This window comes from Anguilla anguilla, chromosome 1 (assembly GCF_013347855.1).
Source record: "Anguilla anguilla isolate fAngAng1 chromosome 1, fAngAng1.pri, whole genome shotgun sequence".
NCBI classification, from domain to species: Eukaryota; Metazoa; Chordata; class Actinopteri; order Anguilliformes; family Anguillidae; genus Anguilla; species Anguilla anguilla.
This window is the reverse complement of record NC_049201.1, coordinates 76,145,417-76,160,818: the sequence shown is the minus strand read 5'-3', so window position 1 is coordinate 76,160,818 and position 15,402 is coordinate 76,145,417. Positions and strand designations below refer to the sequence as shown.

General features: G+C 49.4%; 1 protein-coding gene across 1 annotated transcript in view; it reads right to left on the bottom strand.

Annotated features, from left to right (window-relative positions):
* Positions 1 to 14,535, bottom strand: part of pacrg (PARK2 co-regulated) — a 30,686-nt gene extending 16,151 nt beyond the window's left edge. The window contains exon 1 of the mRNA XM_035425634.1: positions 14,284 to 14,535. Coding sequence (XP_035281525.1) covers positions 14,284 to 14,379 — 96 coding nt within the window. The 5' untranslated portion in view covers positions 14,380 to 14,535. The remainder of the gene's footprint in view (positions 1 to 14,283) is intronic.
* Between the last annotated feature and the right edge of the window lie 867 nt (positions 14,536 to 15,402).

Genomic DNA, 15,402 nt, shown 5'->3' with positions numbered 1-15,402 from the left:
TCCCTTCAGGACTGGAGTTCAACCTGCAGACACAGCCGCCCCTCCAGTACTGGAGTTAAACCTGAAGACACAGCACCCCCTCCAGTCCTGGAGTTAAACCTGCAGACACTATGCCCCTCCAGGACTGAAGTTAAACCTGCAGACACTGTGGCTTTCCAGGACTAGAGTTAAACCCGCAGCCACTGCAGCTGCTGTGGACTGTAGACACTAACTGGATTCTGAAACCCATGCAAGAGAGGGTTCAGTTCTGGAACTTTCTGTTCGTAGCTGTCATCACCACAGATTCTGCAGGTTCTCCAGATACTCAGCTCCAGTGTATTTAATAAATTTCTATTTTTGACAATATTTTGTCACAGTACAGAATTGCCACAGTACAGTGCCAGGCCATGCTGCTTAATGCATCCTCAGTAGATACATTTTGACAACATCTTGGCTAAAATGGTAAGGAGACAGAACAATGCACGTTAAGAATTACGACACTCAATGCACAACGATGCCTAATGTGTCAGGCCTAGATTAGGCCTACATTACCCATAATACCATAGGATTAAACATGCACAACGAAACATCCAATACGTGTATTCCAATACGGGACTTGTAATACAAACTTTTTAAAGCCAAATCAGATATCACTGTGAAAAACATCACTGAGTACAGTAGCTGTTCTTGTGAGGAGTAAAAATAACTGAAAGAACCAATATAATGCCAAATAACAAATATTTCACAAAACACTTGGGAGTCCAGACACAATGCATTACCAAAACGGGACACAGTAATGAATGCTCACGGACGCTTAGTTCTCGTTTCCGCACTTTAACATCTGTGCTAAGAATAGCTCCTCGTTGACAACACAAACGCACATTTCACGGAAGTGAACTCTGAAAACTATCAACGTTTCAACTATGAGGCAGTCTTGTCCTTCTCGCCGCCATCTTTAATGAGTCCACCCGATGATTAACTCTCCCGTGGGAATTGTGTATTAATTTCTATTTTGCATGCTAAAGAAATGCTGTCTAATTAAAGTTCAAACAGCACTTCAAAGGGCACAACAAACCGGGTATTAGCATGAAATATTTCCGTATCACAAACAAAACGGCCTTGACCAGTGCCCTTTCCTCACGAGGCCAGCACGTCTCTGCTCCGGTGGAGCCTGCAGTGCACAATGTGAGCAAACTTCAGCCAAATTATTCACCAGAAGCCAACGACGCTCCAGGAGAACAACGCCCGTTTGGGTGGGGCTTAAGCCTGCAGGCATACACACACACACACACACACTCACACACACGCACGCACGCACGCACACACGCACACACACACACACACACTCACACACACACACACTCTCTCTCACACATATGTACACACACAGACACAGACACACACACATACTCTCTCTCGCACACACAAGCACACACACAGGCACACACACACGCATGCACAGACACACCCACACACACACACACACACACACACACACACACACACACACATACCCACTCTCTCTCTCTCTCGCACACACAAGCACACACACAGACACACACACACACTCAGGCACACACACACGCACGCACAGACACACCCACACACACATGCACGCACAGACACACCCACACACACACACGCACACACACACGCAGCAGTGTGTTTGATCCAGAACAGGCCCGGGCCATGCGGTGATGGGAAAATCATTACCTGCAGCAGCCAGCAGACAGCCTTTGTGCTCGGGAGAAAAAAGGTCACAGTGATTTCTGCAATCACACACTTCAGAAGCCCAGCAATCTATTAATCTTTTAAACACCTGGATCGTATGCGGGAGGCAGTGGTGATTAACTCCAACTGAGGCTGAGAAGCAAGAAAACTACAGAGACGCTCAACAATCAGGCATTCAGAGAGGGACTGAGTCTGTGTGAGAGTGTGTGTGTCTATGTGTGTGTGTGAGTGTGTGTGTCTATGTGTGTGTGAGAGTGTGTGTGTCTATGTGTGTGTGTGAGTGTGTGTGTCTATGGGGTACTGTGGGCCACTGGGAACTGGGGTGTGTGGGAGCTGGGGTGTGGAGTGTGTGTGTGTGGGAGCTGGGGTGTGGGGTGTGTGTGTTTGTGGGAGCTGGGGTGTGGGGTGTGTGTGTGTGGGAGGTGGGGTGTGGGGTGTGTGTATGTGGGAGCTGGGGTGTGGGGTGTGTGTGTCTGTGGGAGCTGGGGTGTGGGGTGTGTGTGTGTGGGAGCTGGGGTGTGGGGTGTGTGTATGTGGGAGGTGGGGTGCGGAGTGTGTTTGTGTGGGAGCTGGGGTGTGGGGGGTGTGTGTGTGAGGGGGGGTGTAGGGGGTGTGTGTGTCTGTGGGAGCTGGGGTGTGGGGTGTGTGTGTGTGGGAGGTGGGGTGTGGAGTGTGTGTGTGTGGGAGCTGGGGTGTGGGGGGTGTGTGTGTGGGAGGTGGGGTGTGGGGTGTGTGTGTGTGTGAGAGGTGGGGTGTGGGGGGTGTGTGTGTGGGAGGTGGGGTGTGGGGTGTGTGTGTGTGGGAGGTGGGGTGTGGGGTGTGTGTGTGTGTGGGAGCTGGGGTGTGGGGTGTGTGTGTGGGAGCTGGGGTGTGGGGTGTGTGTATGTGGGAGGTGGGGTGTGTGTGTGGGAGCTGGGGTGTGGGGTGTGTGTATGTGGGAGGTGGGGTGTGTGTGTGGGAGGTGGGGTGTGGGGTGTGTGGGGTGTGTGTGTCTGTGGGAGCTGGGGTGTGGGGTGTGTGTGTGTGGGAGGTGGGGTGTGGAGTGTGTGTGTGTGGGAGCTGGGGTGTGGGGGGTGTGTGTGTGGGAGGTGGGGTGTGGAGTGTGTGTGTGTGGGAGCTGGGGTGTGGGGTGTGTGTGTGTGGGAGGTGGGGTGTGGAGTGTGTGTGTGTGGGAGGTGGGGTGTGGAGTGTGTGTATGTGGGAGCTGGGGTGAGGGGTGTGTGTGTATGGGAGCTGGGGTGTGGGGGGTGTGTGTGTGGGAGGTGGGTTGTGGGGCGTGTGTGTGTGGGAGGTGGGGTGTGGGGTGTGTGGGGTGGAATGGGCCTGGGCTCAAAGGCGCTGGGCTGAGGACCTTCAGCCCAGTGATTGATCATCAGAGAGCGGCATTAAAACGCAGACCCCCGGCACAGCCCGCCAATACCGCCACCCACCCCCCCGTCAAACATGACAGCCGCTTACCAGAATGGATTACCCCCCTCTCACGCGTTAATACAGAGAGGGAGGGGGAGAGGGAGAGAGGGAGGGAGAGAGACAGGGGGACAGGGAGAGGGAGAGAGATGCAGAGACAGAGATGGACGGGTGCAGGAGAGACAGAGTGAAAGAGAGGTGGGGAGAGAAAAAGAGAGATGGAGAATGGCAGAGAGAGAGATGAGAGGGAGAGATGGAGAGAGAGAGGAAGATGAGAGGTAAAAAAGGCATTAAACCGCATGTCATTTCCTGGTTGCAGCCGTCACCGGGGCGATCTGGAAGGGTGGGGTGGGGTGGGGGGGGGGGTTGATGGATTGGGGGGGAGGGGGGGAGGGGGGGGGGCAGCAGACGGGACCTGGGGTGCGCTGTGTGACATCTGCGGGCCACATTCCATTTCCCGCACCCGCTCCCTCGCTCGCCCCCCCCCCCCCCCCGGAGCTTCACAACCATATTTATTTATCATGCAGTCAGTAAATTATGACTTTCCCCGGCAGGGAGATGTGTCTGGAGTGACAAGCACCACAGCAGGAGAAAGAGGAGAGGAGAGAGGGACAGACGAGTGAGAGAGAGAAGGATAGAGAGAAAGATACAGAGAACATGTGAGAGGAGAGGAAAGAGGGAGAGAGGAGCGATAGAAAGAGAAATAAGCAGAAAGAGTGGGAGAGAGAGAGGAAGAAAGAGGAGTGATAGAGAGGGACAGAGAGCGAGGGAGAGAGGAGAGGAAAGAGAGATAAAGAGAAAGCGCGAGAGAAAGGAGAGGACAGGAGAGACAGAGGGATAGAGAGAAAGAAATAAAGGCGAAAGAGTGAAAGGAAGAGCAGGGGCTGGCATGCAGGACAGTTTTCCACTGGCCACCCGAGCCAGCGGTCTCTCAGCTATGGGCCCACAGCCTGAACCTACCGATCCATTCACAAATCACTCGGCTCTGATACTGCCAGTGTAGAGCTTTCACATCAGGTGTGTAACCTGTGACACACAATTTCCGTTCATTTAACGTTTTCATTTTGTAATTGCTTATGAATGTAAGCTGAGAAACATGCAGAAATGTCTGTATGTGTGTGGTTCTTCTCTTGCAGCATGGTCCCGCTGTTGCGTTTGCTTTAGATTTTCGTTAGTGTTTTTTGGAATTTGCCTTAGTTTTCCCTCATCCAGTGGATTTTGCTTTGGACTAAAAATTTATAATGAATAAATCCAAGCTTTTCCAGATGTTGCACGGACTAATATTGCTGATGAAATTTAGACTGCTTCTGGTGTGCGACTTCGGTGTCGTTCCAAATAGAATTTTACCCAGTCAAATAATTTCTAGATAAAAAAATTAATTTCATTGGTTTAGATTCAATCTTCTACCTAGCAACAACTGCTTCAGAAAGATGCGTCGTGACGAAGAAGGCATTTCCCAGAATTACAGTCGTACAAAAACAAAACAGCGACGCGTTGGACAGCGTGAGGAGAAGCGCGGACGACCCCGCCCCTCCCCCGGCGACAGGGCGGTTCCCGCGCGGAATTCCACCGCAGCTGCCCGACATTCCGGACTGGGGTGGGAATCGGATATATCTATATACATAACTGGGAAAATAAACGGGAGAGAGAGAAGGAATGCGAGAAAAAAAGAGACAGATGACAGACGGGTGAGAGACAGATGGGTTGCGGGTTGGAGAGAGCAAAGGAGAGAAAGAGAGAGCGAGAGAGAGAGAGAGAGAGAGAGCAGGAGCGAGTGAGAGAGAGCGAGAGAGAGAGAGCAGGAGCGAGTGAGAGAGCGAGAGAGAGAGAAAGAGGGAGCAGGAGCGAGTGAGAGAGTGACAGGGAAAGACCCCAGCTTTAGGGAATAATAACAGTGCAGAGGGAGCGTGTAGGAGCAGGAGAAGGTCAGGCTGGCGGTGAGGGGTTTTTATCTCTTTCCCGCGAGTGAGCGGCGAGTCTCCCCGCGGTGGCGGCTCAGCCATAATCCCGCCGGCGGGGCGGTAAATGAGGTCCGCCGTGCTGCGGTATCCGTACCTGTACTACATATCCACAGGCCCTGTACTACATATCCACAGGCCCTGTACTACATATCCACAGGCCCTGTGCTACATATCCACAGGCCCTGTGCTACATATCCACAGGCCCTGTACTATCTATCCACAGGCCCTGTACTACATATCCACAGGCCCTGTACTACATATCCACAGGCCCTGTACTACATATCCACAGGCCCTGTGCTACATATCCACAGGCCTGTACTACATATTCACAGGCCCATACTACATATCCACAGGCCCTGTACTACATATCCACAGGCCCATACTACATATCCACAGGCCTGTACTACATATCCACAGGCCCATACTACATATCCACAGGCCCTGTACTACATATCCACAGGCCTGTACTACATATCCACAGGCCCTGTACTACATATCCACAGGCCCATACTACATATCCACAGGACCATACTACATATCCACAGGCCGTGTACTACATATCCACAGGCCCTGTACTATATATCTACAGGCCTGCACTACATATCCACAGGCTCTGTACTACATATCCACAGGCCCTGTACTACATATCCACAGGCCATGTACTACATATCCACAGGTCCTATACTACATATCCACAGGCTCAGCTAAAACAACCAAAACAGCTAAAGCAGCTAATGCAGCTAAAACAGCTAAAGCAGCTGAAGCAGCTAAAACAGCTAAAACAGCTGAAGCAGCTGAAGCAGCTAAAACAGCTAAAGCAGCTGAAGCAGCTGAAGCAGCGATGCAGAGCCCCGTTCAGAAGAGACGGGCCGCGCTCTCCCCTGCAAGCGCAAACGTGTTTATTTTTCTGCCAATTAAATTTGATGTTGCTTGTTGAGCACTAAAGAAACAGCCCTGGCTTGCGGGCCGCAGTCACCACCAGGCGGGGGTGGGGGGGGGGGGGGGCGCTATTTCCAGGGATCTGTCTCAAAAAAATAACAGATAAATAAATAAATAAATAAATAAATAAATAAATAAATAAATAAATAAAAAATGCTGTCCATTTTTCATCCCTCCCAAGTCCTTCTTACTCCCAATGGCCTGCTAAAAGTCTGAGAAAGGAGAGAGAGAGAGACAGAGCCCTCCTTTTCAAATGCAAGGTGAAAACCTCCAGCCCGAATATAAAACACACTTTTTATTTCCAGCAGGGAGATGAATCAAGGCGAAGGGGGCGGGGGGGGGGGGGATTGGGGGGGGGGGGGGAGAGAGAAAGGGACCCCGGTATTGATTCAGTTTCTATGGCCGCAAATACTTTATGGAATAATAAGCCTTTGCTTGGAGCCCATTCCCGCTAACGTTCCAAATGGCCTTGCTGTTATCTACAAATCACAGCGACTCCCCGCTCCCTCCCAGGACTGAGACATATCGGCTGAGTGTGGGGAACACAGCGGAAAACAAAACAAAATGCGCACCCCCCCCGCCCCGCCCCGCCCCACCCCCACCCCCATCATCCCTCCCCTCCACCCCACCGCCCAAGAAAAAAAAAAAAAAAAAAAAAAAAAAGCGCAACGCTTCCATTAAAGATTTAAGGTCCAACGAGTCCGTCACGGATGAAGCTCATTGGCCGGTCGAGGCCGAACATTTCGGGGCTCGTACGGGCGCTTTTGGCGCAGCTCTCCCGCCCCTCAGGGCCCCCGGATGACCTTCAGCGCCGAATCGGCGGGGCGGCGGTGAGCGGCGGCTCGACCGCGGAACCCCGCGAGCGCGCACGCGCGCCTTCCGACAAGGCGCCGCCACGACGGAGACGCCGCGTTTCGCCACCGACTCGTCGTCGCCGTTTGGATTTCAAAGATGCGGCTCTGACCTAACAGACCGTGTCGGGGAACAGGCGGGGACCGCGGGCGAGGCGGTAACTGAGTACCGCTGTGGGTTACAGAGGGAAACATGCTAACGAATAAATAAGCTACACGTGACCGCTCGCGTTAAAAACGAGAAAACGCCCCCCACCCCCCCCCGTGCGCCGCTGCGCGAGCCAACGGGTCACGGATTCGCGATCTTCTACGCCGCGCCTCCCGGACGCGCGCGCGTTCCCGTCTGTTCCGCAGCCCGTGCAGGCCTTCCGCCCGCTATCCCGCCGCGTTTTTTTCAACTTCGTTTCCCGCTACGGCTGTGACGCGCGCGGCGATGCCAGTCTCTCTCCGGCCTGCTGGTAATGGCTCGCAGGCTACAGTACATTATATTCCGTCTCCCTGCGTTATACGAGGGCGGCAGTGTAGTGTAATGGGTAAGGAGCTGGGCTTGTAACCTAAAGGTCGCAGGTTCGATTCCCCGGTAGGACACTGCCGCTGTACCCTTGAGCAGGGTACTTAACCTGCATTGCTTCAGGTGCATATCCAGCTGTATAAATAGATGCAGTGTAAAAGGGTGTGTAAGTCGCTCTGGATAAGAGCGTCTGCTAAATGCCTCTAATGTAATGTCTCCCCTGAATTGGATGCAGGACTTCCTTAGATAGGGCACGGGTGATGGACAACACCTGGTCTAATCGCGCACAGACATAAACACATACAAAATGCTTTTAGCAGCTAATTGGCTCTAATCAAGAAAATACAGCTGATTGAGCACAAGTGTCCCATAATTACGAGTTTACATGTAAGCGCCAGTCTGAAGCGATCAGGGCAACGACAGGTCATCTGTTCCTGCTGCCTTTTGAAGCAATTATCAAAAATAGCATCTGAAATAAAAGCAGTACTGTGATATTTTCTTTTCTTCTTTTTTTTTAAACGTCTCCTTACTCACGTACTGGAAAAAGACCAACATATTGTGTCATTTTTCTTTTCTGGTATTTTTTCAATCGTATGTGTAGACTAGCAACTAGCATGCACATTCTCCAAAGAACACGGGCAGAAAAGCATTCAATTTAACTAATTACCCACTTAATCAGAGTGCTTTTAACTCTGATGGAATGTATGCGGTCCCTGCTGGACTTACACAAGCTCAGTTAAAGGTAATTTAACACAGAGAATTCTGCCCTGCAGTGTTTCAGCTGCTTCTGTTATTTATTTATTTTCACTCTGCAGTCCTCCAGCTGAGCGCCGCAGTCACTAAACCAGACAACTGAGATATTTACTGTGATATTTACTGTAATATTCACAGAGATATTTACTGTGATATTTACTGTGATATTTAGAGATATTTACTGTAATATTTACTGTGATATTTACTGTGATATTTACTGTGATATTTACAAATATTTACTGAGATATTTACTGTGATATTTATAGATATTTACTGTGATATTTACTGTGATATTTAGAGATATTTACTGAGATATTTACTGTGATATTTAGAGATATTTACTGTAATATTTACAGCGATATTTACTGTGATATTTACTGTGATATTCAGAGATAATTACTGAGATATTTACTGAGATATTTACTGTAATATTTACAGCGATGTTTACTGTGATATTTAGAGATATTTACTGCGATATTTACTGTGATATTTACTGTAATATTTACAGCGATATTTACGGCAATATTTACTGAGATATTCACTGTTATTCATTCAAGATTTTTACTGTGATATTTACTGTACTGCGATATTTACTGTGATATATACTTAGATATTTACTTCAATATTTGCTGTGATATTTACTTATTAATATATAAAAAGAATACTTATTATATATATATATATATATATATACATATATATATATATACATATACATATATATATATATATATATATATATATAATGCCTTGTGCCCTTACAATTTGTACAATGGTTGCTGACACTCTAAAATAGTAGACAAATAGTTGAAAGAGAGGAAGTGCTTTAGAAAATACGACAAAACAAAAGGATTCCTACAGGTACCGTGCATCACACCTTAGGCTGTAACAGTGGGAGAAGAAAGCCTGCTGTTGTCACAAATAAAAGAAGCTGAGAGGGAAAAGGCTAAATAAGAGCTCGCTAAGTTACTGAAATAAGAAAAATGAACAGAGCTCTGCTCGCCCTATTACAGCTGGTTTCTTTCAGCGCTCCATCCTGCGTACTTCTCCTCAGAACGTCGTGGCCAATCACGTGCAGTTCTGCGACCGTGCCGCAATCGTCACAGCCAATGGCGGGAGCGCGTGGGCATGCGCACTCTCTTCTCTGAATCATGTGGCATTCGCCAGCTGCTTCTTTTCACACCGCGGCCTGAAAGCCCAGCCCCCACAAGCATCAGGTGAAGGAAGGCGCCTCATCTGCCACTTTAGGGGGCACACCGCGTGCAGCCAGACGGCCAGCGGGGGTCACTAGAGAGCCATTTGACCTGGATTCCAGACGACTGAATCCTAATCCTGACGCTTCCGCCAATTATGTGCCGCCATGCGAGGCTACCGGTAGTCAGATGGACAATGGGGCCCATTTGTGCGCTGAAACTCCACCTTAACAGGGCAAGCCACCCAGCAGCCCCTACAGTCCTTTTCAAAAGGACAATGGACGTGTGAGACCTCATGGGGTGGAGACTGTGACAAGCTAAAGCAGAACTGCCAGACTGGCTTGTCATACGGAGTAACCAGATTGGCTTGTCATCCAGAGTAACCAGATTTGCTTGTCATCCAGAGTAGCCAGATTTGCTTGTCATCCAGAGTAACCAGATTGGCTTGTCATCCAGAGTAACCTGAATCGCTTCTCATACGGAGTAATCCGATTGGCCAATCATCCAAAGTAACGAGATTGGCTTGTCATCCAGAGTAACCAGATTTGCTTGTCATCCAGAGTAACCAGACTGGCCTATCATCCAGAGTAACCTGATTGGCTTGTCATCCAGAGCAATTAGATTGGCTTGTCATCCAGGTTAACCAGATCAGTTAATCACCCAGAGTAATCTGATTGGCTTGTTATCCAGAATAGCACGCGTGCCTTCTAAACGGGCCTTGTTCATTATGTATGAAAGAGCTGGCGGTACGACGACTGTGCCGACAATCACCCCCATACGGGCGTCTTCCCACGGCTGAGCTGGTGTCACTCAGAAACACCAGATATCCTTTTCTTTGATTCAGTGTTGTTCTATTTTTCATGAGACAGAACTGCTCTTTGTCCACTTCTTTAGCGGGGGGGGGGAATGGCTAAAAAGAAAAGAGAGGATTCTGGAACATGTGAGATCAATGAATCCTGTTTAGCATTTGCAGGCGATGATTACAGCTTCTATACCCACCCCCCGCCCCCCCTTTATAACACGCTGTCACATCTCCTCTGAAGTCGCTGAGATTGGGGCGCACTGCAGAAGGCCTTTCCGCAGCCACCCGCGCGCGATGTGTGTGATTACAACGCGTGTGATTACGAACCGGCCTGCCGTCGCAGAAGCTGAATAATGATTGGCTTCCGCCCCCGTGCATCCTTTCCATTAGCCCTGGAAGGGGGCGGGGGGGGGGGGGGATACAGTGAAATCCCCTCTGCCCCCACAGCCCCCCCCCTCCCCCGCCCCCAAACACATCAGGATCTAGATTCGCGCTCGGGTTCGAGACTGGTCCAAGGACACGCAGAGGTCGCCCGCCCCCCCGCGCGACGTCGCCGCGTCGTCCCGCTCGCCGTCTTGCACGCTCCGCGGAAAATCGAATCGCGCGACCGTCCACCGCACACGATAGCGCCATTTTGTGTGACGGGTAGCGCCAGACATCTGCGGCAGGCAGCCGTGGAAAAGTCGTCTGCAGAAGCTCTTGCGCACATCGACTTCAATTTGAGTTCCAGAATTTATGCCCCGACACCAAGAACACCCCCACACACACCCCCACACACACTCACACACACCCCCACACACGCACACACACACACACACACCACCCCCCAGTCTGCCTGCATCTTAAGCACTCACTCACACACACACACACTAATGCTGTCACACAGCGATGCCCTGTCAACCACTCTCCATAATTAGCGAGTGTTTTTCTCCGTGCGGCTGAACGTGGCAGTTAGGAGCTAGCTAGCCGTGAAAGCATCTCCGCGGCTAGCGGCGTCTGCAGTGTCTCGTTCCGGAAAACCCATCGCCGCCTCACCCCCGAAACATTGAAACTGGCCTTTGAATCGCATAACGCAGCTAATTTAGCTGCTGGCATTTCGCTCGCTAGATTACCACAACACTGTGCAGCACTCACTCCCGTTACAGAAGTGTTTCTCTCTCATGCTTTCTTTTATCTTCGGGTCGCTGAGGGCGTCTGTTCACGCACGGTTGGCTCGGAAGAAAGCCCGTGTCACCGGTGTCCTTAAACATACAGCGGGGAGATCGATTGCTCTTCGAGGCTCGATCAATCCACCGCCAGGATGCGTTACCGTCGCGGGAGCGCAGGCGAAACCGAGCCCCTCCCCGCCCGTGTCTCCCGCAGAGTTCGGGGTGCCCCGCCGTGGCCTGCGCGCGCCTTCATCGGGACCTCCCGGAAAGAGGCATCGTGGGAATTACGGAGGACTCGTTCCAGTCGTTTTCAGGCCGAGTCCCCCCTCCCGACAGCGCTCAGCCTCGAGGGGGGGGGGGGGGGGGGGCTACACTGCCCCGGGAAACCCAGACCAACAGACGTCAGGAGATCTCCAGAGACCCTCGACTTGGAGAACTACGAGACGGGCGAGGGACTCCGCACGCGTTAGGCTTGACGGGTGCGTGTTTCAACCGTGTGTTTCACACACGAGAGAGAGAGAGAGAGAGAGAGAGGGAGAGAGAGGGAGAGAGAGGGAGAGAGAGAGCGATAGGAGGAGGCTGTGTGCATTAGTAAGACGGGACAGACAGGAAGAACGGAAAATAAGATGATGACAAATGCTGCTCCGACTACATTCGCCACAACTTTTAATGGTGTTCTTGGAGCGCATAGGTTGGAGAAAGTTGCAATCTGAGGACCCCAAACTTGTTCATTACTCCCAGATTACAGGCTAGGGTGTGTATTTTTGACTGATATAAGGTTCTTTTTTTGTTCTGATCTGACCCAACCTCCTCGGGTCTTTTTCCCGACGTTGGAGCGCGTGGCTTGTGCGCCACGCGACGCAGCAGACATTCTTCCGCCCGGCCACCCAGCCGGCCTTCGTTTCAATCAGACAAACCTTCGCCACGGCCGGCCCGCATAACAGTAATTCAACAAATAATGGAAACAGGCCCTTCTAAGATCAGCTGTCTGAGGCGACATTATGGAGTGCGCGAAATGGCCCTGGTCGTTTATATAACGCACATTCCAATTTCAGTGAAACTCCTCAGCCGTAAGGACGGGGGGGCGCAGCGTCTGACCAGATCTATAACGCCTGTCAGTAACTACTGTGCAATTTTACGCTCCCGTTCGTCTATCTTCTTCGCGATAAGAGCGGGGAGAGGGGGGGGGGGGTCCACGGGTCTGTCTGCCTTGTGAAACGACTCGGGGGTTTTAATAGATTGTAAATACTTCGGCGCGGCGGAGAGGGAGGAGGCGGGACCCTTGTTATTAAAGCGAGCGAGCAGAACACGATGGCGGTGACGGGGGGGGGGGGCGGGGGCGGGGGGAGCCTTAATAACTGCTATTACGCTCCAGTAAAAGCTGAAGCAGGGGTCTGTGGGGCGGCGGAGGCTGGCCGGAGCGTGTGAATTAGTCTGAGCGCGCTCAGTGCAAGCAGGAGGCCCAACGCACCTTCGCATAGTGTCATAGTGCCTGCGAGGCGATCCCGCACTCTCTGCGCTCGATGGGAGAGTCATATGCAGCGGTACACACGTGCATGCATGCACGGAAGGACGTATACACACATGCGCACACACACACATTCACACATGCATGCATGCATGAAAGGACGTATACACCCATACACCCACACGCACACATTCACACATGCATGCATGCATAAAAGGATGTATACACCCATACACACACACGCACACATGCATGCATAAAAGGATGTATACACACACACATGCATGCACACATAAAAGCACATGCACACACACGCACACATGTACACTGTGCCTCTCTCTGTCTCACACACATGCACACTCCCTCTTTCCCTCTTGCTCTGTCTGACAAACACACACACACACACACACATTACATTTCCTCTTAGCAGAGGAATCCAGTTCATTGTGACTGACTGACTGACAGCCTTCCATTTCCACTGTTCACTTTTTATTCTTTTGCTCCCATTCTTTCTTCGAGGGGCAATTTTCCAGGCTACTGAATAATCATTTCTTTCCACTCGCATGTCCTTTCCGTTGCGTGCCCGTGCCTCAGCCGCGCGCATAATGACAGAGAGAGCGCGGGCAGCGAGAGAAAATGATTTCAGGGCAACCGGGAAGAGGTCTCCTCCGCCTCCATTATTCCATTTATTCCACCCGCTGTTACCTGATGGAGTCGCGCAGGGGGTACACGAGTGTGCATTATGGCGCTGCACAATGCATAGCTCAATCACCGAGCTGTCCTTTTGGCACCGTTTTAGTGAGAGGATTTTTAAAATGACGACATTAGACACGCCTTATCTACATACCGGAGATGTAATATTATAAAGCAAACACTATTAAAAAAAAAAACGTGAGTGACGTGTATACACGGCAGATAAAGTAAATCTGGATAGCTTGAATGGTATGGATGGGCAGCGGAAAAAGAAGACACGGATGCATAACTCAGAATTAATATTGGATTGCAGTGCCAGTGAACTTCTGTCGAAATTATGCATATAACGTATGGCTAACATAAAGTCTAATATACTTTATAACGGTAGCTATATCTGTAGGCTACCTTACACCTTGCGCAATTCAGCTAACTTACTATGCACAGCAGTGTAACGCTAGCCTGATGGAAGTGGTTAGTCTGACGAGTATTACAAGACGTCTTTCAGCTGATTTTAAGCAAGGGGGAAATGAATATGCCATATAGCTACCAAGGTGTGTCCAAGTGTATTTTATAAATAGTCAACGGTCCGTCTCCAATTTGGTATTCGATTTACAGAGCTTCGGGCGATGGATTCACATTATTACGGGGAAGCGGATTCGGAATGGATGTTATCAATTCAAAAACAATTCATGTCACCCTTATGCACAGCAATGCAAAGAGAACAAAACGAGGCACGTAAGAAATACAATGGCAACCTTAAGGATACAAAAATATTTATCAAATGTGATTCAGACGCCATGCCCTCTTTCAGACGGCTCCCAGAACTGTTTTTTTGCAAACAACTTACCACAGAGTTCTTCATGGTCGACTTGACTGTAAAGCCTTCAGTTTTTTCCTGACGCTTGCCAGTAGGTGTGCTGACAGTTCTCATTTTTGCGCTCATGGGAGAACCAATATCAATATAAAATACTAAGCACACAGAAAAAGTTATAACCTACAGTTATCCTACGTCGCTAACGTTCGCTAGCATGGGTATTCACACCGCAACATTACAGCGCCTATGTTAGGTTGCTAAGGATATACTTCGAAGACGCGTTCTGGTTGCTATGCAGACAACGCAGGAGACGTTTCGTTTCTATAGAAACAACCCACTGGCGTTACTTTGTTGACGGTCACACGTTGCATTATTGAGTACTTACGAACTTTACGGCCATACGATTTCGCTTGAGTGTAATTCAGAAATGTGTTGAGGTACAAATAAATGTTATCCCACTCTAAAACCTATGTCTTCTAACTAACTATAAATTGTCCCGATAAGACTTTACAAACAAATTAACAAAGTTTATATTTATAAGACTGCACTAGTGGACTGCATAATAAAATTGGCTGAAATAAAATGCTTCCTAAAATCACGGCTGTAACCAAGTATTCTTTAATCTACATGTCCTTACTATGAATTCAGACATCCATGTAATAAATGGAAGCAGGATGCCATAGAAACCACTACATTTAAAATGGCCCAGCTGTAGGCCTATATGCAGAAAAAAACATAATTATCTTTTAGCTAGAAAAAAACGGCGTCTGTTTCATTACCAATTGATAAAACAGCCCCCTGCTTGAATATTGAAGAAAAAGAGTTTAATCTCCAGTTACACCAGTCGTCTTCCCAGAATTCCATATTTCATTGCAGAGAGGAAACTACAGAGATGCTGGCTGTTATCTTTTGTTTTTCAGTTATTATATCGCACTTAATTAATTCATGAATTGTTTTTGTCAAAGCGACTTACAAAAGGCGCAATTAGTATAAAAACCACCACTACCCTGATAGATAAGTAAATCAAAAAAGTCAAATAAATTATATGTGATATTATTGAATTACAGAACAATTTATCGTTGCACAATGAGTTGATTTTATTAATGTATACATCTCATGCTTATTTCAGTGCATATTATTATAAACCTTCTG